The sequence below is a fragment of the Meleagris gallopavo genome, chromosome Z (assembly GCF_905368555.1).
Source record: "Meleagris gallopavo chromosome Z, MGAL_WU_HG_1.1, whole genome shotgun sequence".
Lineage (NCBI taxonomy): Eukaryota > Metazoa > Chordata > Aves > Galliformes > Phasianidae > Meleagris > Meleagris gallopavo.
The window spans coordinates 68,269,508-68,294,218 of NC_139435.1; the positions used below are offsets into that span (position 1 = coordinate 68,269,508).

The 24,711-nt window shown below is 39.7% G+C and overlaps 1 protein-coding gene across 15 annotated transcripts in view; it reads right to left on the reverse strand.

Moving 5' to 3' along the window:
* Nucleotides 1-24,711, reverse strand: part of LINGO2 (leucine rich repeat and Ig domain containing 2) — a 498,204-nt gene that overhangs the window by 4,294 nt on the left and 469,199 nt on the right. For 12 of the 15 annotated variants that reach the window (XM_085213167.1, XM_085213165.1, XM_085213166.1 and 9 more), the window contains one exon: nt 161-8,973. In XM_085213167.1, the coding sequence (XP_085069293.1) occupies nt 7,117-8,937 (1,821 nt within the window). In that variant the 5' untranslated portion in view covers nt 8,938-8,973 and the 3' untranslated portion in view covers nt 161-7,116. Of the gene's footprint in view, nt 1-160; nt 8,974-24,711 lie in introns of those variants that run through there. The other 3 variants (XR_014880380.1, XR_014880382.1, XR_014880381.1) reach the window with 3 other exon arrangements.

Consider the following 24,711-nt stretch of genomic DNA (forward strand, 5'->3'; position numbering starts at 1 on the left):
AACCTGTTGTGAAGACTTGGCACTGAGGGTGCTGGGATTGGTTCTGAGAAAACTGTTGTTTCTCTTTCCCTCAGTTTAGTTTCCTTCACTACCCCTTGAAAAAAGGTGACCAGCTACAACAAGGGAAGCAGTGCAAATTTTCTTCACTTTTCCCAGTAAATTTTGTCACTCCACGGAAGTATTTATTTGGGTTTCATTTTGGATAAGTATGATACACATCATGACATAAGCCCTAAAGTAAATTTTAAAATGACATTCAGAACAACTGTCTTGACAAACAAAGCTTTTTTTTTTTCTTTTTTTTTTCTTTTTTCATTACCATATTTTGCAGAAACATGAAGCGAACTTACGGACAAACCTGACTTGTCATGTGCTTCATGAATCATAACAGCAGCACTAGTTCATTTCCCATCCATAATCATAATCATATATATTAAAATAAATTACAACACTTTTTTTTTTTTTTTTTTTCTGGTTAATCTTTTCACCTTTTAAAAACAATATACATTTAATACTTGAAGTAAGAAAAAGAACAAAACAAATATAACTTTTTTTTTTCACACACAACATATACATATGAACTACATGTGCTTGCAAATAGATTTCAGTAACTGTGATGATATTCTAATATTTATGCACTATGGCATTCCCTCCTCAACAAATGACAGACTTGCTATCGTTATGTACTTGCCCATAAGCCATTTTCCTACATATAAGGCTGTAAGCTCACCAGATCACTATTATCATTTACTACCTATTTATACAGTGCCCAGTGTCATGAGGACCAAGTGTTGTTTTTAAGGTTCAAAATGACATAAATGAATGCCTTAAGAAGCCATAAAATTTTTGCTTTCTGGAAAGTGAAAATTATTAACTGTACAAGTTGACAACCATCTTCATAGCTGCCTTGAAACCTCAACTCATTCTTGGTTTATGTGAGAGCAGGTAGTGTTGCTGACTTGCAGATACCACAAATAGAAGTAGGCAGACTTTCTTTTACTTTTTTTCTTCCCAGAATCTATATTTCTAATTCTCCAGCTCAATTAACAGTGACAAATATTAAAGCAATCCAGAACAGAAGCTATGCCACAAGGTGAGAATTAATTAAAACATAAATTCTGCTTATTTCCCACTGTAGCCCCTTCATAATGAGCAAAAAATCTATATTCCTCTATCAAATTTCTAGTGTAAACACGAAGTCACATAACGGATGTTGAGGGGATTTCTCCTGATACATACTGCCTCACTAGAGTAGAGAATCTAGTTTTAGTCTCTTGCTCCAACACTTCTGTTTCATGACAATTTTGGTGCCAGTTCAAACAAACACAAGTAATGAAATTACGAGGTAAAAGTCTGCTTTTTTGTACTCTTCTGTAAGCTATTTGAATATGAAGGATAAAGTGTCCTTAAGTTGAAACAAGAATTTTCTTGCCTATGCCAGCTCTTTATTCTGCTGAGGGTATAAATAAAGATTTCTATTTCCAGCTGGCCTTATCTTCGACCACCTGCTTCCAGTTAAAAAAACAAACCAAAACAAAATGAAAAGAAAAAGAAAAGAAAGACTCAGAGTCATTCAATTTGCAGATTGCTTTTGGCATGTAGCTATCTCAGTAGCAATAGCAAGAACCTCACAGACACTTGTTTATTTCATTTGCAGGAAGAGACTTATCCAAGCTTCATCCTTTTTTAGGATTGTTTTTGGTTTGAAGAGCATTTAAGATTGTGCTTTGAGATCTAGATTCCAAAAAGCACATGAGCATACAGTGAAACTTAACTGAATCCAAAGATCTTCATTTGGGATTATTTTCATTTGCAACTGAGAAGAGGGGAGGGCAGAGCTAGAAAACAAAAGAAGCACATATCACCAAACCAGTTGGGATTTTTCAAAGATGCCTAGGGAAACTGAGTTTGTAATTCTCATTACAGGTGATAGGAACCTGTAATGATAGGGTATCCAAACTGCTTAGCTAACTTGAAAAATCTCATTCATTGTTTCAGTTATTCTCCAGTATTCAGGCCCTTTCATTCTTTGAAAGATGCTCCTTTTACTCCTCCTTTAAATGTTATTTAACATTTAAATTACTGTATGAAATTGTTTTTTACTTCTTCCTTCCTTAGCTCTCTCCTACATCTTTTCAGCATGAAGGGCTACCATTTAGGCCACTGAAACCAAATCAGAATGCATGTATCCAGTGCCAGCCCATACCTTGTCTTTCTTAGGGTAAGACTAGAGATCAGCTGCAGTGGACTTTGACTCCTAAAGCACTACTGCTATGCAGGTTCATGTGTTTGAGAAGACAAGTGATACAGCTGGCGGAGGAGGGACAGCTTGACAGTACTCCTTTTCTTGCAACTCCATGTCAAGACACATTTTGAACAAAGAAGATGGGAATAGGCAGAGCAGTCATCATGCTAGCCCATTGCAAACTGGGATCACTCAGAGGAAAAACATTAAGTAACAAAGACAAAACATTAAGTAATAAAGACAAAATAGGCTTCCCCTTCTCACTTCTTGCTGTGTCCTACTGCTGTAAAAAAAAGTGAAACTCTGTCCTACCACACAAATGTTTCTATTTTTGATTAAAAAAAATAAAAATTCTCATTTTATTACTGTCTAATGGACCTTTTTAAACAAGATGATGTAGCACATGAGACAAAAATGACTACTGACTGCAGTTTCTTACCTGTCTTTCCTATAATGCACTGTTGCAGCTGGGCAGCCAGAAGCTAATTGTTCTTGTGGATTTTCAACCAATGCTTCATATTTTTGTGGGTTAAATGTGGGCTTCTAGCATTCCCACATATTGCTGTTTTCTTTCTGGAAAAGTCCAATGCTTAAAACAGATGTGTAGGTGTCACGTAGGAAAGTTGATTTGATATGTATCTTTGATGTGCTTCATGTGCAACATGGCCTACATTCCATGTTTCCTCTATACCACTTTCTTCTCCAATCACAACATTTAAGTGTGAATTTGAATTATAAATTAATGCTGACTTTCCTACTGTGTCTCGTGTACCTTGACTAAATTTGGTGAACTGAGTGTGCAATTTGGCTTTCTTATTTTCCTTAATGACAATATCGTTGCTACCACCATGCAATACCATGCTGCAAGAAATAAGGAAAATCAAAAATAAAAGAAAACTTGAATGGTAGTGTGTCAATGACATCAAGTGAGCTCTTCTTCATTAAAAAGTGTTTAATTAAAAAATCAGATTATATCAACAGCTCTCTAGGGTCTAAGAATCTCCTGGCTGTGTTGACACTAAGAGTATGTGTGAATAGTGAGGGAGGGTAGAACAGACAGTAAAAGCAGTCTCTTCCATCTGTATCTAACCAAGGTGATGTCTCAAGCTAAGCCTTTCTGAGAAGAACGGTCCCAAGTTAATGTGAAAGAAGGAAGGAAAAAAAATTGAAAACCAGTCCCAAATCTCTATATAGCTAGGCTAGGGCACTGGTTATTCTTCATTCCCCCTTTATCATTGTAGACTCCTTCCCCAAGACATTGCCTGTAGGGTCCTCTTTCCACTCTTGGAAAGGACAAGGACCTGTACATTATGAAAGAGAAGAATGGAGCATTGGTCTGTGGAAATGGATTTCCCAACACATTAATAGGCAATACTTCAGCCCAGATCTTACAAGCTGTGTTGACAAAGATAATGGTGTACCTGCTTTCTTAAATAGCTCTGCTGGTTTCTGCATTTTTGTTGTCTCTCTTTCTGCAGAACTACTGCTGCTCAGTCTTCTTGTGCTGACCACCAGAGAAGACCAGGTGTGGCCATACAAAGCCACCACACAAAGCAGAAGGAGGGAAAACATCTTTGTTCCCTCTTGTAGTGATAGGTATGCACTGTCTGCCTGCCTCCAAATAAATGACAGGGGAGCCATGTGTGACAGGTGTCTCTTTGCAGCCTGATTCTTTTCCTCCAGTATGATACTTCCTTGCAGTAAGGGAAACTGCAGTTTCCTTGATCTCTCAAGCAGACAGAGAAGTGACTGGGAGCAAGTAAAAGGCAGAGCATGTGTGCAGTCAGCTACTGTCCTTTTATTATATATTAAAAATAAAAAATAAAAAAAAATTGCCAAAAGGGTGGTTGTCTAGGTCTGATCTCAGCACTGCATTCCCTCACAGTGAGTCTGTGTCCCAGGAATACATACACAAATATCTGAAGCAAGATATAAGCCTGTCCCACTTACTCTTACTCTTCTCGTTTTCTCTGGGAGGGGCCATAGGCTTTGTCAAGTCCACGGTGAAATCAGCAGGCTACAAAAAGTAGAACAATGCTAGAAGCAGAGAGCAAACACTGGTTTTTAAAAACAACCTGTATACTGACTGAACTCAGGGCAATACACACAATGCTGACAGCTCTGCAAGGCAGTGCTCTGAAAGAGCAAGCAGTAATTTCCATCACCAAGACATATTTCACTTAGCGTGTTAATGCTCAGAAATCTTTGCAGTACACTAATAATGCAATCACTTTTTAGAATCATTCTAGAGGATAGAGGGGAATTCAGCCTCTCATAATTAACCCTAAAAGCACATTTTTGCTAATTTTTTTTTCAAGTTTTTGTTGCTATTCTTGTTGTTTTATTGTGACATTTAATATGAAATAATCTGCTGCAACTGTCCAGAATTGAGGAGAATTTTTGCTTCTAATATTGATTTTAACGTTTAACATGAAATGCCTGCAGGGGTAATAGGTTACTAATTGAAGAATAACAATTACAAGGGAAAGGCACATGCAAATGTCTTTAATGGGCAGTTCAGAAACTTCGTTTTATCCCCATTTGTTTCTTTAACTGCCCACATTAAGGTACAATAGAGTTTTGGGCTTCAGTGCGGTGGTTATTGTATCAGTAAAAACAATTTCCCCAGTGGTAGCATTTAGTCAGGGGTTATTCTGTCTAATAATAATGTTTTACAAACTTTCATAGAACAAAGAGGATTACTCTCAAGCATCTCCATAAATCTCTAGCTGTCTAGTTCAGAACACACGCACACACAAAAAAAGAAAGCTACAAAACCCAACTCAAAGCAAGTAAGGTGAAAAAAATTCTAACAACCCTTGCATCTTCCTCAGCTGGGTGACCTAAAAACAGCAGCGAGGCAACCAAAAAACAGCCACTACGAATAGAGATTCTCAACACTGCCTTGACCTTGGGTCCTATAGCTATACTGATGATACACCTGAGGAGCACAGATGGATGTACAACTTTTGGCACATTTCCCTTGATAGCAGTTGAAGATTTTTATCCTGCTTAGAAAATCTCTGCCAAAAAGTATGGATTGTACTTTTAGAAACACCAGCATCTCATTGCAGGTCAGCCTGACTTCAGCTTCAGAGCACTGAAATCTAATTTTGAGATTGCTAATAGGCTCTTAAATCATATTAATCTGAAAGTTCTATTCTACAACAATTTCATATTCTTTTTGGCTAAACACATACACAGTCATTATTACCTTTATTCTAATTTACTCCAATTACTTATAAATTGTTATCAATCACTTAGCAGTAAACCTATGGCTTGTAACTGCTAAAAAAATTGAGAGGTCACTGAAAAACTCCATTGCTGAGAGTTTCAAAATAAGAACAGTGGCACCAACAATAAAGAATAAAGTTTTAGTTCTGAGCCTTTTGAGGATTTGTTTAGAGGAATAAAACAAAAAGCATTTAATTGACCTGAACTAACTTTCCACTTCTGTCTTCTCTCCACTAAAAATACTTTCTAAAACCTGAAGAAACTTGCCCCTCTTGCTCTAAGATACTGCCCCTGAAAGAAACATAACCACATAGTTATTAAAATGGCATCAAGAATAGCTAAGTAATCTGTTCTTGGAAATTAGCTTTGTGATTATGTGTTATCTACAAATATACAAGATGAAGATGACAGTGGCTAGAGGTTCATTATATCTGGCAGTATGTTAGCCTTTTTGAGGCTATCATGTTCCAAACATTTTCGTATTATAATCCCCATATTATGCATGAACAACCCTAGTTTACTGGCATTGGAGAAGAGTTCATTCTTTGCAGAAATGTTTTTGTATGTTTTAATTCAGTCCTCCAAATAGAAAGATGACCATATTTCCCAAGGAGTTTGCAGTTTTGCCCCATACAGATTAACATTTTAAGAATTTAACAGTAGCTTTGAAATTAAAGCAGGGCTAACAAAAAACAAGTCTCACTAATCAAGAACTCAGCTCCTCTACGCCAGCAGTATCTGGTGGGTTGCCTTCCCTGGATGCAGTCCAGGGCTGTGTTACAGTAAACTGGTCCAGTGTGATATCACAGATATAAAAAATATTCCATTCTGTATCAAAACTAGGCACATGCCTTATATTTATATGAAGAGAAGATCAATAGAGTTGAGCATTTTTGCTCTCAACTATTCATCTCTGGCCTTCTACATGAGGAGAAAAATATTTAATGTTGCTTTCTAATTGGTAACTACAGGAGTCTAATTTGAGTTAGATGGTAGTTAAAAGGGAGGTGACATCACACTTGGGTCAGTATTGGTGGATATCTAAAAGCACAACCTCTCATTTGTATTGCTTTAAAATGTACACAGTATAGATGTATATTAAAAAACAAATAAACAAAAAAAAAACCAACAAAAAAAAAAACAAAAAAAAAAGGACTACCAATTTTTGTGGTGTTGAACCAAGTAGAAGTATGATGCAAGGCTCTTTACCAAATGAGATCTATAGATACAAATTTCACTGTAGAGTATGCTTTCGACAAATGTGTCTTTTTCTTTAGGTATGTTAATCCTACACTGTAGGCTTATTTTTTTCCTTTTTCTTTTTCTTTTTGTAGTGGTAGAAAATGTTGAACAATTGTCCATGAGCATGAGCCAACGGTTCATTGCTGATATCCCCAGAATGCCAATATTTGCAATGCAAACAGTTAGTACAATTTACCAGTTCTATGAAAGGCCCTGACATATCTGCCTCAAGGTCTGGAGGCTCTGCTGTACAACCACAAAGAGTCTTTTGATTTCCACATAACCTTTTGATACAGTGACAGCTGCATTAAGCTGCGTTTACCCAGCAATTCCACATGCCAGGCTGGTTTAATTGGTTATAATGCCACAGAAAAAGTACTGCTAGCAGAACACCATCAAATCATTTTCATATTGAACCTTCGCGGTCCAGAAACCTCCCCTTCAACTACAGCACCATTGTTTTTGCGAGGGACATATTCAAGGTCAATGCTGGTTTTGTGTTTGCCTTTCCCTCGGCTCCACACAAAAAGAAGTAAGAAACAAAATAAAACCACTCCAAGGAATGTGAAGCAGCCCATAGCTGTGGACACCAATATTGTCTTAAGGTCCAGAGAGAAAGTGTTTGCATTAGTTCCATTGGAATTGGTGTCGTTGGAGTCTGTCATATACATAGGGGTCCTGTTGGCATAAAGGAAACGGTCTGAAGTGAACCCCTTTACCGTAAGGGAGGCCGAATAGGTGTCATTCCCAGCTGCGTTACTTGCAATACAAACATAGATCCCAGTGTCCTGGTCTTGAGCAAATCGGATCTCCAGTGTACCATCTCCCAGCACAGTGGCTCTTCCATTTGACTTGGTTGTGATCAGCCTCCGACGTGGGGTAACCCAGGATATGGTGGGCTGCGGATCCCCGTCAGCATTGCACATCAGCTGCACTGTCTGCCCTTCCTCCACGACCAGGTATTGCAGCTTCTTGTCTTGTATCCTGGGCTTCTTGCAGGTGAAGTAAAAGGAGAGGGCTGTGCTGTGAAAATCTTTGAATGATCTCTCCTTGACACTGTCTGGGCCAGCACACATTGGTGGCTGACCTCCAAACTGCAAAGTGGGCTGCCTCTGTAAAATCCAAAGGAGACGGCAGTCACAGGCCAGAGGATTGTTGTTAATGCAGAGGATCTCAAGGGCTTTGGGGGAATGAAATACATTCTCTTCTAGGGTTTCTAGCAGGTTTTGGGATACATTAAGCACACGTAGGAATCGGAGCCCTTGGAAAGCATGTGGTTCGATGGTACGTAACTGGGCCCCCACCATGTGGAGTTCCTGCAGACGTACCAAATCAGAAAGCATTCCTGCCTCAATGGTGCTGATCGGGTTGTAGGACAAGTTTAGATGTGTCAGGTAAACCAGATGTTTAAAAGCAGTGTAAGGTACTGCGGACAGGTTGGTGTTGGTGATGGAGAGAAAAGTCAGGTTGAGACCGTACAGGCTGTTGGCAGGCAGCATGTCCAGGAGTGGCCAGGAGTCTATCTCCAGGTCTTTCAGGCGAAACAATCTTTTAAAGGCATACACAGGCAAAGCGTTGATGTTAAGCTGTTTCAAATGAAGACTGATGAGGTTGTGGAGGTGGGAAAGAGCTTCTGTTGGTACAGCCGTGAGATTGCATCTCTCCAGGGTGAGCTGCTCCAGGCTAAGCAGTCCACTAAAGGCCCTGTGTGATATATAAACCAAATCATTGTCCCCAACCTCCAGGGTTTTTAGGTTATGCAAATCTTGGAACATGTAGTCCAGCAAAATGACAATCTTGTTTTCACTTATATCAAGCTTTGTTAAGTTTGACAACCCAGTGAACACCCCGAGGGGGACCAGCTTCAGACGGTTTCCTTTCAGCCTCAGGGAGCGCAAGTTGAAGAGATTGTTAAAGGCTCCAGGCTCCACATTGGCGATTATATTGTCACTGAGGTCAATCTCCTCCAGCAAGGGGTACGACATAAATTCTTCGGGGTTGACGCTCTTCAGTCTGTTCTTGCTGAGGTTCAAGATTTTGGTTTCAATGGGAATGCCCTCTGGAATGGACAACAGGCGCCTCCGGTGGCAGTTGACGGACTTGTTCTGTGCTGAGCATTCACAGCGGGCTGGGCAGCCAAAAGTGGGGCCCGTGAAGACTAGCAGCACAGCCAAACCTAGGAATGGCTGCCAGCAAGATACAGCTGTGTGAAGCATGACTCCACCGGTCCGGTCTAACCCTCCGTCACGGGCCTGTAAGGATGAGGTTGGGAAAAGAGACAAGTTAAGTCTGCAGCAAAAGGAGACTTCTATTTTAAGTGCTATTTCAAAGCAGGCATGTGTGTTTTCATTTGAAACAAAACAATTGTGGACAGAAACAGCAACAAAAAAGTAGATTTTCCTTCACTAGCACTGGGCTTGCCACAGGATCTCTTTATCCAGTGTTTCCCTTCCAGACATCAGAGGAGACAAAACAGCTTTTCCTACTGAAAATACTAAAATTCATTAGTTTTTTTCCTTTCTAACTCTCAGTGGGCTTCCACAAGACTGCTGTAACTAATGCAACGACAAACATCAAACACTCTGCAAATAAAGCTAATCATATTTGTGATGTGTTTACAACATTGGGCCACCATGAAGTGATATAAATCTAGGCTTTTGCCTTTCTTACTCTAGTCATTTTTTTAAGGCAAACCATAATGATGTATTTATTATCTTCAAGAAAGAGTTCCTTGACAATAAAAAGATTCCTTTTAACATTTATCGCATGAACTGCAGTTATAAGTAGATGGAGCTTGTTCACACATACACATACACAATGACTCAGATAAGAAAAAGAATTGTGGCCTCTCTGATTAGAATTTCTATTAAGAAAAAACTGATTCTTTGCTTTTATTGCACGGAGTTTTTATGTGATTTTGAGTATCAAAGATCTGAGGTGGTTTTAAAGGATACATCCTTATATTTCCATGGCAAGGTAAATTAGCTTTGGAGAGAGAAGGAAGGTAAGAGAGACAAGTATGGTTCTGCTTAAGTAGCACACTGTCCAAAGAAACACAGCAGTTGGTTAGGAAATCACACTGAGCAAAAAATGTATTTAATTCCTGCCCTTGGGCTAAAACTGAGGATAGTAGGAGACAAGACAGACCCTATTAAATTAACTATCCTTCATGAAATGAAACATTTACAGGTTTAGTCACCAAAGTTAAGAGACTTTTTTAAGGTTAGGTACTAAACAAAGGCACTCAACAGCCTGTTTCAAAATGAGAGAATAAAACAACACAGGTATTCATCTGAAGGCATGTATCATACACACGCAGAATAAGGTGCTTGCAAGAAAATACCTCAGTCTTGAGGCCCAGGCCATTTGATGAAGCCAAGTAGAATGCTGAAATTTGGGCTTCATAATATCAAATTGCAGAGTACTCCGGGCCTTGTGAAGCCTTTACTGGATTGGTTAATTTGAGCTTGATTTCAGTTGTATCTATAAAATTGTTTACATCACTTCTGCCTATATCTTCCCCTTAGTCTGGTCAGATGATTAGTGCTTAGCTTGTCTTATGCATAATGATAAAATTACCCAAATTATTGCCTGACCTGCAGCTTTGAGCTTTGAGAACTAGTCCTTTCAGTGCTGGTTTCAGTGCTTAAGTTTTCAACTTAAATTTTAGTCAAGTTTTGCTCATCTGTGTGCAACTGTGTGGATTAGATCCTAAAAAGAAATCTTCCCATGTATGGCACAGGATTTAGAGATTTATGCGAATATGGCATAACTAAATGCATGATCCAACCAAACTACGTTAGCAAACATGGTTTTTGAAGCCTTGGACAGAAGAAGAAGAAACTACCACCAGTAACTGCTGCAACCACAACATGCTACTCTGGCAAACACCTTGGGTATGACAACTTATCACATTCATCCCTGTCTGATGGAGGAGGACTGCCCCTCTCAGACTGCGGGCAATCAGAAGGGTGGGGATTTAACATGCAAAAAGTGGATATTTGGATCTAATTATCTTTTCTGTCCTTAACAGTCCTCAACAGAAATTGCATTGTAAGCATTATAGCATTAGCATTTTTGTAACTGAGTAATGAACAGCTGTTGTGCTTTGAGTGTTAAAAGCTTAATTGGCTGAACAATAAATTCTTTCATAGTTGCATGTAAGTTATGTTCTACAAACAATAATTAAATGGTTCACAGAACACTCTTTTCATAACTCTGTGGAAGAGTCTCACTCTTGACTGACATGGCTTCTTCTTTCTACCCTGACACTTCTATGCAGAGATATGAGGCAAAATGCATGCTGTGTTTGTGGTGTAGTCTGGGGTCCTGGATAAAGACTATTCTTTATTATACTACTTATGAAAGCACATTTCAGCTTTGTCCTGGAAAGACAAACTGCTGAGATTCATTTAGTTTCCCCCTTACGCTGTAGTCTTGCAAGTAAGTATTTCTAGTTATGCCCAGCTGTGATAAAGCTTTTCAGAGATAAACTTCACTTCATTAGGCACAAAGTTAAAACTGGAAATCTATAGGGGTCTGTGAGTTAGGTGTTTGCAGTGAATTCAGATCAAAGAGGCTTTTGGGTGCTCTGATCAGTACTTTCAGAGCTCAGTCTGTGAGCTTCGCACTTTCATAATGATACTTCTGCACGCCAGGAATTCATTTCCCATCTTATTCACCTAATGCACGAAGAGAAAAGTAAACAGGTTCAGAGGAAGACAAGCACCCCTGGAGTGTTCATTCTGGATGGCAAAAATATGAAATGCTTTTTGCAGCTATCCAAACCACCTAGTAAGTAAAACTTCTGGGGAGTGTGAAGTAGGAGGTGGACAGTATGAAAGATGATAAAAGCATTTTTTGACGGTGGCTGAAATAAAGGAAGGTAATGTTAATGTTGCATTTTAAACATTATCAGTTACCTTCTGCAAGAACGTGCACAAAGATGAAGATGGGTATGTGTTTATCTATAAAGGCATGCACGTGTGTGTGTGTGCATGTATTTGCAGGCAAGCCAGATTCAGAGCTGAATTTTAATCTGGAGTAAATTACACATCTTTATGGAGCTGCAAGTTGAAAAAAACAAAGATTAAATGCATCAACAAGTACAGGTTAGAAGAAAGTATAAGTTTAATGGATTATTTCAACTTTGATGCAGATACTATCATACATTCTCCTACTCACACCTGTGGCTACATCCTTAAATTTGAACAGCTTTGTGCAGAAATGACTTAATTATAGGAAAAAAATGTTACAGTACCTCAGATACTTGTGCATATAACAGGAAAGGTAAAAAGGTCAAGCAAAGGTGAATGCTGGGAGAATTTCCCAGTGTATCATCCAGTCCGGATTTAATGAATGTGAAGCGGCATTTTCAGTACACGTCTCCTAATATCACTAACAGAGCCTCCCCTGCTCCTTCACTGTGAGATCATTCTGAGGGTGCATCTTTGTCCCCAGTGTACATGTTGGGTCAGTGTGATTACCACTGCTGATTATTATACATTCATTAAATAACAATGCTGCAGTGTTCAAACACTTTATGGAATGAGACATTCATATAATATTTTTCACTGCAAGATGATTTTTTTTGCACCTCACAATACTTTTAACAATGATCCACATTTCTTTAGACTCATGGGATATTAATTAATTGGCAATTTCACTGACACTGTACTGAATTATTGGTGTCATTGATCAACATGTCATGTTCCATTTCTGCATACTTTGCCAGTGTAGGTATTTGCTCTAAAGACCGGAGCATTACTTTTTCATCATTTCTCTGCATCCTTTAGTAAAATTTTTCTTCACTGTGATACATATAAGAAAGTACAAACACACAAATATGCATACATGCATGCATGTAATCTGAAGCTGTTGTATTTTTGCTCTAAAATTCCATTGTGCCTTGCACTGTGGAGTGCTTCTCTAAGATTATAGTCTCTTGGTATACATATACAGTAAAATAATAAGTAATTATGATCCAATAGTTTCTATATAGAATTGCAAAATCCTTAGAGTTGGAAGGGACCTTTAAAGGTCATCTAGTCCAACTTGATATGTCCAGTCCTGTTAATGTCTGGTCCAACTCCAACTTATATGCTTACATGCTCCAACTTATATGAACTTATATGAACAAATGGGAATGTGCAAAATTGCTTTCTCCATCTTTCTGGAGGTATTTAGCACACTTCAATATATTTTGGGAAAGGAAATATAACATGGAATTATTTACTAAAAATAAAAATCAATTCCCTCCTTTTTTGCCTTTCATTGGTTCTGCTTCTTAAGTCTCATGTCAAGAGTCAATTTACTGATGGCTGCACTCTTTTTCAACACAGGGCCTCAATCAAGGTTCAGCCATGCAATTAAGAAAGCTTATAAAAGTTATTAACTAATAGCTCTGTATGAACTCACCCAAACAGTCATTCCTGCTGCTTTGAAATGCAAATAATTTTGAACAAAATTCTGCAGCTTTGAATCCATAAATACTTTACAAAGACATGTCTGTATCTGTACTCCATAGCTTTTGAACTGAAGAATTGTGACAAATAAGAAAAAGCAAACTGATTATCCACCAGAACACTGCAATTCTGGATATTATACACAGCGATGTGTAAGCCATGTAAATGTGCTATATTTGTACTGTGTCTCCCCTTTCCTCCATCTCATTTTGAAGCCTCTATAGATAAAAGGTAGAGCATACCTGACCAGATTTAGCCAGAATTAGACCCAGACCTGTTTTTGTGTCATTAGCCACTGTCCCCACCTTCCAGCCTTTCAGGCAGTTAAAACACCCAGTGTAACATATCAGAGATGACACCTCTGCCTGATGTTAATGTTACTTAATACTTTACCTTCTAAGATTCTCTTTTCAAAAACATAACTGCATTAAATAAGCCTTCTAGGTTGAAGTTTTGCATTGCAGATGTCTGACTCATACACATTCTACTAAACTCTACCAGCTGATCCTCAGAAACAGTCCTACTTTGAAGGGATTTTAAATCATATCCTGCCCATTGCTCAAATAGTAACGCACCCAGATCAATTTTTACGAGCCTCTGCTCAGAGACAGTAAATTTTTCTTCCTGTATGAGATTTTTTCTTCCTGCCTTGTTAGCTGAGTTTTAACATTTCTGTACTTTTGAGCATGGGACACATACTGGGGAGAATGAAGGGTCCTGTCTTTGCCATTCATGTCACCATCTGTCACACTCCAGTAAGCAATGCGCCAACAAACACCTGTGCTCAAATCTTTGCCACACAACTTTACTCATGTCTGTTCAGTAGACAGTTCTGTGTGTGAGAAGCTACAGCTCGCAGTAAAGATTTCACCTGTGTGATGCAAACTTTTACCAACTTCAGTGTGGTTTGGGAAGGTTTTTCTTCTGCAGCTTTGTCTCTCAGCTACCCATCATACACAATCATTTTGTGAGACCATCTGATCTAGTTTCCTGGATCTGTGATTCTGACACAGAGCTTTCCAGGTAGGAGACAAGAGAGGAGAGTCCTTGCTGCTGGACTGCAGCAAGAAGCAGTGGAGGTTGTGCTGGGGATTGATGAGAACAGGCTGGGATGATGGCACAGATGAGTCAAGAAGGCTTGAGGGACAAAAAAGAAAAACATGAAAATAGTAGATATTTAGGAATGGTCTTAGAGACACAGTGGTACAGGGGGACTGAAATTCTGACTGGCATTCTCTGTAATGTTGACATTCTCATCATAGGGTCTTTCATTGTAAATGTGTTAGGAACGCTGTGTCTCACCAGATCTTCTGTTAGCAAAATGCCTAAGCTTTGTGATCTCAAGCTCTACCACAGGCCATGCCAAGCCAGCTTACACATTCTCCAAAGGACAGTTGTTTTTCTTACACTGGAGCATCTCAGAAACTATGTAAGTATTGTACATAAATTTTCTCTCCTCTTCAATCAAGCCTTTCTTGGTCCTACAGAGATTCTGCTCTCTTTTTCTTAATTGATCTCCGAAGCATCTCAGCTTTTAAATAAACTGCAGACATTAAGTAGCTTTTTGTCTGCGTTCCAGAAATTAATAGATTGAAAGAAATTGAACAACAACAAAATGAAATCAGGCTGCCAATACACTTGGACTTGAAACAAAGATTTGATTCAGTTGTTCTTCTGTCCTGGGATCATTCTCCATTGGCTTGTCAGGAAAAACTTCATGCACTAACACTGACTTAGAGGCCTCTGTCACATTGCATTTATTTTCAGGAGAATTGGTACTTATTTACAATTGTACTCAGGTTGTACTTCTAAGATTTAGACTCAGGCCAATAGCCATTATAGAAGACAATACAGAGAATGGAAAAAAAAAAAGGAACCAAAAAACAAAATGAGAGGAAACTACCAGTATACCTTCAACGTTCATTAGCTCAATTTAGTAGTTTCTTGCATTTGTCATAGAGAAATGAATCTTGAGAAGAAATTTGAAGGAAAAGATAATAAACCTTAAGGATCATCTCACAGGAGACATTTCATGCATAAATAACAGGAAAAGAACATAGTGATATTTGCAAGAAGAGAGAATGACATTCCCACTGACACCATTGGTAGGCTAAAGTTGAAAAGGGTTACAGAAAGTACTGTATGAACAATTATGTGAAGAACTGTAACAGAATAAAATTCAGATTTTTTTTTTTTTTGCATAGGTTAATTATGAAAATCAACTGTTCAGGGAAAGGTAAGAACACTATCACACTTGCACAATTAAGTAGCTTGTAAAAATTGCAAATATTTGCGTTGAGAAGTTCTCAAAAAAAAATCTTGGTTAAAAAAATAACAAATTTCTGTGAATATCACATATTTTCTGCCATCTATTCCTTTCTAACTCAAAAATGACATTTTGAAAGGTGAAGTTCTTTAAAATTACTTCTACCAAGTTGTCCACTGATGTTTAGTAAGTAATATCTCTATTTTACTGCTGAAAAGTGATGTCAATAAGAGATAAACATTCAGTAGGAAAGACAAGAATAGTGCAGTTACCATGACTACAGATGTGTTGATATTCCTAAATGCAGAATGCAAAATGGGGAAAGATAAGATTTTATCTTTCACAGAGATACAAATCTTTGAAAACAGTGCAACTCCTCAGTAGTTTATGCTACATTATATTTTTGGAGGGCCACTTAATGCTGGAAGAGCACCAAACGGATGCAACTAAATGCTATGCCTGGACTTAGTGTAAAGCATCTCTGCAGGTGTCCACTGAGTGATGTACGACTTCAATATGACATCTATTATATACCTAAAGAGTTCACATCTTTGCTAAATCATTTTAACCCCAAGTGATACCAAGCAAAATCTAACAAGCTCTGTTTCACCAATGATTCTTGGAAGATTTTAATGTTCCATTTTCAGAGAATGGCATCACAGGAAGAAAGACAAATTCACTGTAGCATGGGAGGGGAAATCAAGTGACAACAAAGGAAGAGCTACAGCTTTTGCTCTTTGGGAATGCGGCAGTCACAAGAGTAATAATCTCATTTCAATGAGGACCTTAATGTGTTTCACAGTATGTCCAGGTAAGTCAACCTTAACCCTTCTGCTATATGCAGGACACTGAGCAAGAGGATGCGTGTTTCCATTAGGCAGAAAGCTCTGGTAAAAAAGAATGTGGCAACTCAGACAGAGCGCCCTCCTAAAAAAGTGGTGGTTCAAGTCTCTAGCTGCAAGCAGTGATTGAAGTCTAAACTACGGCTGCCAGTGAAAGGTTACAGGGATTCCACCTGTATTAAGTGTGAGCAAGGGGGTGATCTGCTCAGTATGGTGGTAAGGTCAAGGAGGAGGTGGAGAGATAAAGGAGTACCAGAGAATGTGAGCAAGGGATAGATTGGTGGAGTAACTCTTTGCTGAATTTGCAAGAAAGACACTGTGGTGATACCCCCCCATCCCCTGCCCTGCCATCATCAAGCAGAGAGAGGCAATATAAGGGAAGAGGAGGAGTGGAAAGAGATCCCAGCTTGGCATCACAGGCAACTCCCGTCCCGACTTATTTTTTTGACCATGAAGCAGTTTACTTGGCACCTTGCTTGCTGACTGCACATGGGTCTCTCCTGTCTCAAAGGGGGAAATGGATCACAGTCTAGGAGCTGTCAGGGCTTGGAGGGCTTTAAACTACATATGAATGGAGAAGGAGATAAAACCAAGCCTGCTAAAGATGAGCCTAGGGAAATGAAGATGAGACTGGGGTGAGGCAAGGGACTTAGCTGAAGTACATCTACATGCACGCAGCATGGGCAACAAACAGGAGGAGCTGGAAGCCACTGTGCAGCAGGCAAACTATGACTTAGCTGCCATTACAGGAACATGGTGGGATTATTCTCATGACTGGAGTGCTGCAACAGATGGCTATAAGCTCTTCAGAAGAAACAGGCAAGGAAGGAGGAGGATGGTGGTGTGGCTCCCTATGATAGAGAGACCTTTGACACTGTTGAGTTTAGGGCTGGGTAAGGATCAGAGGGAGAGCCAACAAGGCAGTCATCCTGATGTGGGTCTGTTATAGACAGTCTAACCAGGATGAAGAGCCAGATGGGCGTTCTATGAGTAGCTGGAAGAATTTGTGCAATCACCAGCCCTTGTTCTCGTGGGGGACTTCAGCTTCCCTGATATATACTGGAAATACAATGCAGCACAAAAGAAGTAGTCTAGGAGGTTTCTAGAGTGTATGGAAGATAATTTCCTTCTGCAGCTGGTGAGAGAGAGCCTACAAGTGGAGGTGCCCCAGTAGACCTGCTATTCACAAACAGAGAAGACCTGGTGGGAGCTGTGGAGGTTAGGAGCTGTTTTGGGCACAGTGACTGTGATTCTCGGTGGAACCAGAAGGGGGGGCAGAAAAACTGCTACCTTGGACTTCCAGAGGGTGGACTTTGAACTATTACATCACGCTGGTAATGAGGGTCCCTTGGGTTTCAGTCCCGAAGGGTAAAGAGGTCCAGGAAGGCTGATCGCTCCTCAAGAAGGAAGTCTTATAGGAGCAGAAACAGGCTGCCTCTCTATGCTGAAAGATGAACTGATGAGAAAGAAGACATGGATCAACAGGGACATTTCGTGAGGCTCTAGGAAACAAAGAGAATCTATCTCTTGTGGAAGAAGGGAAGGGCAACTAAGGAGAGTACAAAGAAGTTGTTTGGATGTGCAGGGAGAAAATTAGAAAGGCAAAAGCCCAGCTTTGATCTCAACTTGGCTGTTGAGGTGAAAGAGAACAAAAAACTTTTTTACAAACATATTAACAGTAAGAGGAGGGCTGAAGAGATGTGGAGGGGAACATGACCGCTAAGGATAAGGAGAAGGTTGAGGCTCTCAGTGCCTTCTTTATGTCTCTCTTTAAAAGTCAGACTAGTTACCCTCATGGTATTCTACCCTGACCTAGAAATCTCAGATGGGGAGCAGATTAACTATTCCACAATTCAGGGAGAAACAGAGACCTGCTACTCCACCTGGACTGCCACAAGTCCATGGGGCTAGAATGGGATCCATCCAAGGATGCTGAAGAAGCTGGTAGAGGTGACAGCCAAGCCACTTTCCATCATCTATGAGCATTCCTGGTCAACTGGAGAGGTTCCTGAGAGTTGGAGACTTGCCAGCATGACTCTCATCTACAAGGAGGATCCGGGAAACAACAGGTCTATCAGCCTAACCTGTTCCAAGTAAGGTTATGGAGCAGGTCATCTTGAGGGAGATCACACAGAATGTATGGAATTGCTGTAAGATCAGGCCTGGCCAGCATTGGTTCATAAGAGACAGGTGATGCTTGACCAACCTGATCTCCTTCTATGATAAGTGACCTGCCTGGTGGATGAGGGAAAGTCTGTTGACATAGTCTAGATTTCAGCAAAGCCTTCAATGCTATCTCTCTTAATATTCTGCTAGAGAAGCAGGCAGCCTGTGTCTTGGTCAGATACACTAATTGCTGAGTAAAGAACTGGCTGGATGACCAGGCCCAGACAGCAGTGGTGAAAAGTGTTAAATCCAGCTGACTGATCACAAGTGGTGCTCCCCAGGGGAAGGTATTGGGGCCTGTCCTTTTCCATATCTTTACTGATAACCTGGATGAGGGCACTGAGTGCACCCTCAGTCAGTTTGTGGATCACGCCAAACTGGAAGGAAGTACTGATCTGCATGGGTGTAGGAAGGCCCTACAGAGCATCTGGACAGGCTGGATTGTTGGGCTGAGGCCAGTGGGATGAAGTTCAACAAGACCAAGTGCTGAGTCTTGCACTTTGGCCACACCAACCCCAGGGAATGCTACATGCTTGGGGCAGACTGGTTGGAAGACTGTGTAGAGAAAACAGACCTGGGGGTATTGGTTGACACTTGGCTGAACATGAGTCAGCAGTGTGCCCAGGTAAACAAGAAGGCCAATGGCATCCTGGCTTGTATTAGAAATAGTGTTGTCAGCAGCAGCAGAGAAGTGATCGTCTCTCTGTACTCAGCACTGATTAGGTCGTACCTTGAGTACTGTGTTCAGTTTTGAGCTGCTCACTACAAGAAAGATGTCAAGGCCCTGGAGTCTGTTCAGAAAATGACAACGAAGTTGAAGAGGCATCTGGAGCACAAGTCTTATGAGGAGTGGCTGAGAGAACTGGGACTGTTCAGTCTGGAGAAGAGAAGGCTCAGGGTTGACCTTATTGTTCTCTACAAGTTCCTGAAGGGAGGTTTTGGTGAGGTGAGGGTCAGCCTCTTCTCCCATGTGACTACTGATGAGAGGGAATGGCCTCAAGCTGAGCCAGGAGAGATTCAGGTGGACATTAGGAAATAATTCTTCTCTAAGAGAGTAGTCAAGCACTGGAATGGGCTGTTCAGGGAGGTGGAGTCACCGTTCCTGGAAGTGTTAGGAAATGTTTAGATACTGTACTGAGGGACATGGTTTAGTGGGAAATATTGGTGGTAGGTGGACAGTTGGACTGGACTGGATGATGTTAGAGATCTTTTCCAACCTTGGTGATTCTATGATTCTGTGATTCTAAAGTGTTAAGTACTATCCTTGCTTTCCATGTCTGCACTAATTAATGCAGTCTGAATAAATTAACTCAGAACTAAATCAGTAGGAAGAGTAACTGCACTGATTAAAGAGAAGGAAGTGAAGATTTTTTCATCATCAGTTCTACATTAAAAAACTATCTTTCTTCCTGTTGAAAGAAATGGGCTTTCTTATGAAACTGTTCTGGCATGACAGGAAAACTGACACCACCATTACCTGGATGGGATCTCTTCTATTGAAAAAAGAGAATGGAATTCTCTCAGAAATTTTAATTCTGACATCGAGATGCCTCTGAGCTTCCACGAGTTAAAATTTGGATAATGGAAAGCTACTAGAAAGCTAATAAGAAATCTGCTTTAAATCTGTGCCAGGTGCAATATTTCTAGGACTAGTACATTCAGGCATAATTGAATCCTACTTCAGTAATCCATTTAGAAAGCCACAGGCACCTCCAGAAGGATTTAGGGCATCATAAGAAAGAATCCTGATGTAAACGGTTACAAATGGATGTTTTCTTGAAATACCTGGACATCAAAGCCTGAAGATCTCTATGGCTGTCAGAATGAATGAGCCATTCTGGTGATGTGATGACTGTCTGTGCCACTTGCAATGAGATCGATAACTATATCAGTATATTTTAAAACCTCCTGCATTTTAGTACAATTTCATTTTAGATTGTGCACTGAAAGATCCTTGTTATGTTGATGATCTTATCTACACACAGCAAGAAAAGCAGGTGACAATGAACTTACAGGCTGTTAGTGGAGGAAAACAGATTAATGTGCCATCTGTATAGTGATGTTAGGTGACAACTGTAGATAAATACTTAACATAACAAAAGGGAGGCCAAAACTGTATTGTCCTCCACATGGTAGGGGTATGGCAGAATTAGTGCTGTGACTGCAGCCACCAAAGAGGGTCTCAAACCATTTCATTGAGCAGCCTTGGTCCCGTGCAGTTTTCTGATAACAGCTGCACAGAACCTAGACCCAGGAAGTGAAGAGGCTAACACGTTTGAAAACAGAGCATACTCAGGAAAGCTAAAAGATTGGCCAGTTAGTTCTACAAGTACTGGTTTTGCTTCTCAAAACGTACTTGGCCAAATGGCCCTGAATATTCGTATCTTTCCAGCTAAGCACACCATGGAAAGCAAATAGCTTTTATGAGAGTGACACTAGTCTATCTGTTGAAGGTTTTGGCTGAAGGTATGCAACTTAAAATTTATTGTTCCAACAAGTTGAAACTAACTAAATACCAAAGAAGAAGTCTGAAAAGATTGAAGCCAATACATTTTCTTTTGTGCTAAGACAAGAAACTGCACCTATAGTTGGTAGGGAGGTAAGATTCACTTTGTGAGGCTGTAACACATGCTTAATTATAGAATGTTTTTGGCTAATACAAGGAGAAGAGAAATGCATCAGCTGTGTACTTTTTTTCCACCTGGATAAGTGTGTTAGCAGCTGTTCTATTTGTACCTTGCACAGAAACCCTATCAGTCAAAACAAGAGATGTAGTCGCTGGGGACTATCTTCATCATATGCTAGGCCTTCAGAATACATAGCTTGGAAGAAGCATCTGAGCTATCAAATGCTGTTTGGAGACCACAGGAGTAGTCATAGAGTCTGCAGGGACAATGCAGCAGGTACAACATTATGTTTGGTATGTTAGAAGTACAGACCAGAGAATAAACACATTTCTTAGTCCTTGTCAGAATGCCCCAAAGTGTAAGGCGGATCTGTGTTGATGCAGTGCTGTTGAATTCAGAGTGACTATCATAGCAGAAAATTGTGGCCAGCACTCAAGAGCTGGAACAAAGAAGAGATATATTTCAGTTAATTGATCAACACTAGTAGGCTCTGCAGGAAGAAATTGTGCAGTAGACCTAACTATAGACACTTAAAGGATGAGAACAGGAAGAAACCCCAGGGACAACATACAAAGCTACTACTTAAAGTTGCTTTGGTTATAATGTATGCTTTTCAGAGAAAAATAAAATTGTGAACCACGTTGAAGATTTCCTGTTGGCAGAAGCATCAAAGCAGGACATTCAGAAATAAACATTGACATCTGTGGACAAAAGAAAAGGTGGACTGAAGATGTCATCTACTTGCACTTCTGCTTAGCCTCTGAAATGGACCGATGCCACATTCTTAATTCTAAATTGGAGAGAGATGGGTTCAAATGCTGGATTATTTGGTGGATAAGGAGTTGGTTAGATGGTCATAGACAGAGGATTGCTGGCTATGGTTCTATGTCCAGGTGGGTTTGTTCAGTCTGGAGAAGAGAAGGCTCTGAGGAGACTTCATTGTGGCCTCCGAGTACTTGAAAGGTGCTTATAATCTGGAAAGAGACTGATTTTTTACATGGTCTGACAGTGATAGGACAAGGGGGAATGATTTTAAACCAGCAAGGATGCTTGGGGGAAATTTTTTACTGAGAGAAGTTGTGGATTCCCCATTCCTGGAGACATTCAAGGCCAGGTTGGATGGTGCCCTGGGCAGCCTGATCTTGTAACTGATATAGTGGTTGGCAACCCTGCTCCTAGCAGGGGATTGAAAGTAGATGATATTTAAGGTCCCTTCCAACCCAAGCCATTCTATCATTCTATGATTCCGTGATCTTAGGTGAAAAAGACACGACTATTAAATCCCTGCTTTAGTCATAGCCATAACTCTAAGAATGTTACCCCTTACATCTCATGTTGTCAGTATGAGTTGAACAGAACCATCATGTTGAGAAAAACAGGAAGAGAATGTGAAAGACAAAAACCTGCTGAAATTATCTCAGAGTTAGCATTTGACTTGGACTTGGACACAGCCCATGACCGAGTATCAGTGTTTTTTGGTGAGAAACTATTTTCCAACAAACTTTTTAAAAGACATTTCCAGCAATTGCCTTATATGTGTTCAGGCAACAGTTGTGCTTCATTAAAAACATAATATGCTAGCAAGAAACAGTTTCAGTGGGCAATTTTCAACAAGTTTTATGATCATGCGCACACAAAAATGAGTATTTGCATTAAAGTCTTTAGAAGAGAAGGCTGTTTATACCATCTGTAATAATACTCCCAGAATAACACACTTGTCCTTGTCCTAAATAAAATTAATACTAAGACATCTTTCTCTTGCCAAAGCATTTTCATATGGCCTAATTAAAAAAAAAAGAATGCTTGAATCTGCATGGATACATCTATCTATAATGATGTCTCAGTTTTATTCCTAATTAAAAGCTCGTTAATATCAAAGATGATTGTGAGAAACTCCGATGAGATCATATCATTTGGGATCTTCAGACGGAAAGCAGCACCCTTGCTATCAACAGAAATTCACTAATTCGAAAGCTCACTGTAAGCATTGATATTCCTCTTGCTGAAAGCTTTATGTAATGTTTCACTCTCACCATCTAGATCTGAAATGTAACATAGACCATACAGTTGAAGAAAAGATGAGAACTGAGGGAGGGCAACTGGTTCACTCTTGAAAGCATTACATATTTTCAGTATTTCTGGTCATTGGGTGCAAAGGAGAGTATATGAAGAGGAAGGACATCCCTCAAGCTGTGCACTGGACACCTTTCTTATTCCTCCCCAGTGAAAGACACTTTGTGTGTGTTTCATTTTTGAGCAGATGCTACCATAAATGCAAAATCTGAGGCATACTAGGAGAGGCATTTATCTGCTTATTTCAGGGGAAGTTTCTGCCCTCTGGATTTGGAGGTGAAAGGACATCCATGAAGCAATAGATGCTGGCAGTTTCCAGCAGCTCTGAAATATGCAATGTGACTTTCTCCAAATTCCTTCTCAGTAAGTTATAATTCATTCGATTTTGAAAATTCACTAGTCTTGATCTTTCTTTTCCACTCAATGACAAACATTGCTAGAATGATCTAGAATTCAAGAATTATCGTAATAGCATTTATTTACATGAGTATGTGCATGGATGGTATCAATGACAAGTGAAATTTTCTTTACTGTCAATTCCTCAACTTGGGAATTATAATTATGTTTGTATCACTCATTCAGGGGTGATAGCATCTAATTTAGTAAATCTGGCATGGAGACTCAAAATCAAAGATTCTTATGCTTGTTTTGATTGAGAAGGTTGGACAGCTGAAATGCATCTGTGTATTTAGAGGTGACTTTTGGTAGGTTTAGATACATGATCCTTGTGACCCTGTTTTCTGATGATCAAAATAAATCTCACTAAGATTGCAGAAGGTACTCAGATAAGACTTTATTCTTGAAACACTCAGTAAAATGGATATTTTGATTGTTCAAACAGACTGAATTCAGTTGATCAGTAGTGTAGAGAAACTTCGCTATACATTGCCATAAATCTCAGTGGAATTACCACTTGTTAGCTTTCCATATGGCATGAAATTGCCCAATATGCAGCTATTCATAGATCAGGATCTGGTAAGGGAGATGACTAACCGACTAACTGAGAAAGATAGTGATTTCACTCATAAGGAACTATGGCAAAATGGGTATCCATGCCAGCAATCATGAAGATCCACTCCTCCCCCCACCAAAGTATATCTCTTCGGTGAATCTAAAGCAGCAATTCATACTTTGACATATACCATATTAACACCCATAAATTCTAACTGTTGTCATGCATTATGTAAGCAGATCAACTAGGCTGCTCTGATTTCTCCAGTAAATCCATTTTTTTGTTGTGTGGCCAGATTTTAATTCAACATCTTTTACACAATTCACAGCCCAGAAAATCCTCTGTAAAGCGCTAATCCTTTTTATTGTGTATGGCAGAAATACAAAACCAGCTCCCTTTCTTCCATGTGACATTTTTTTTCTCTTTCTAAAGCCTTCTATGTTTTTCCTATTGATTTCCTGAGTCTGCTTCCAACTATATAAAAAACATTGTGGTAATGTGGCTCAGTGGTATCATCAGCTTCTCAGATGAAAATAAGGGAGGCAAAAAAAAAGAGCAGCAATGCCCACTCCTCATTTTGGTGTTGAAGCAGCTGGTGTG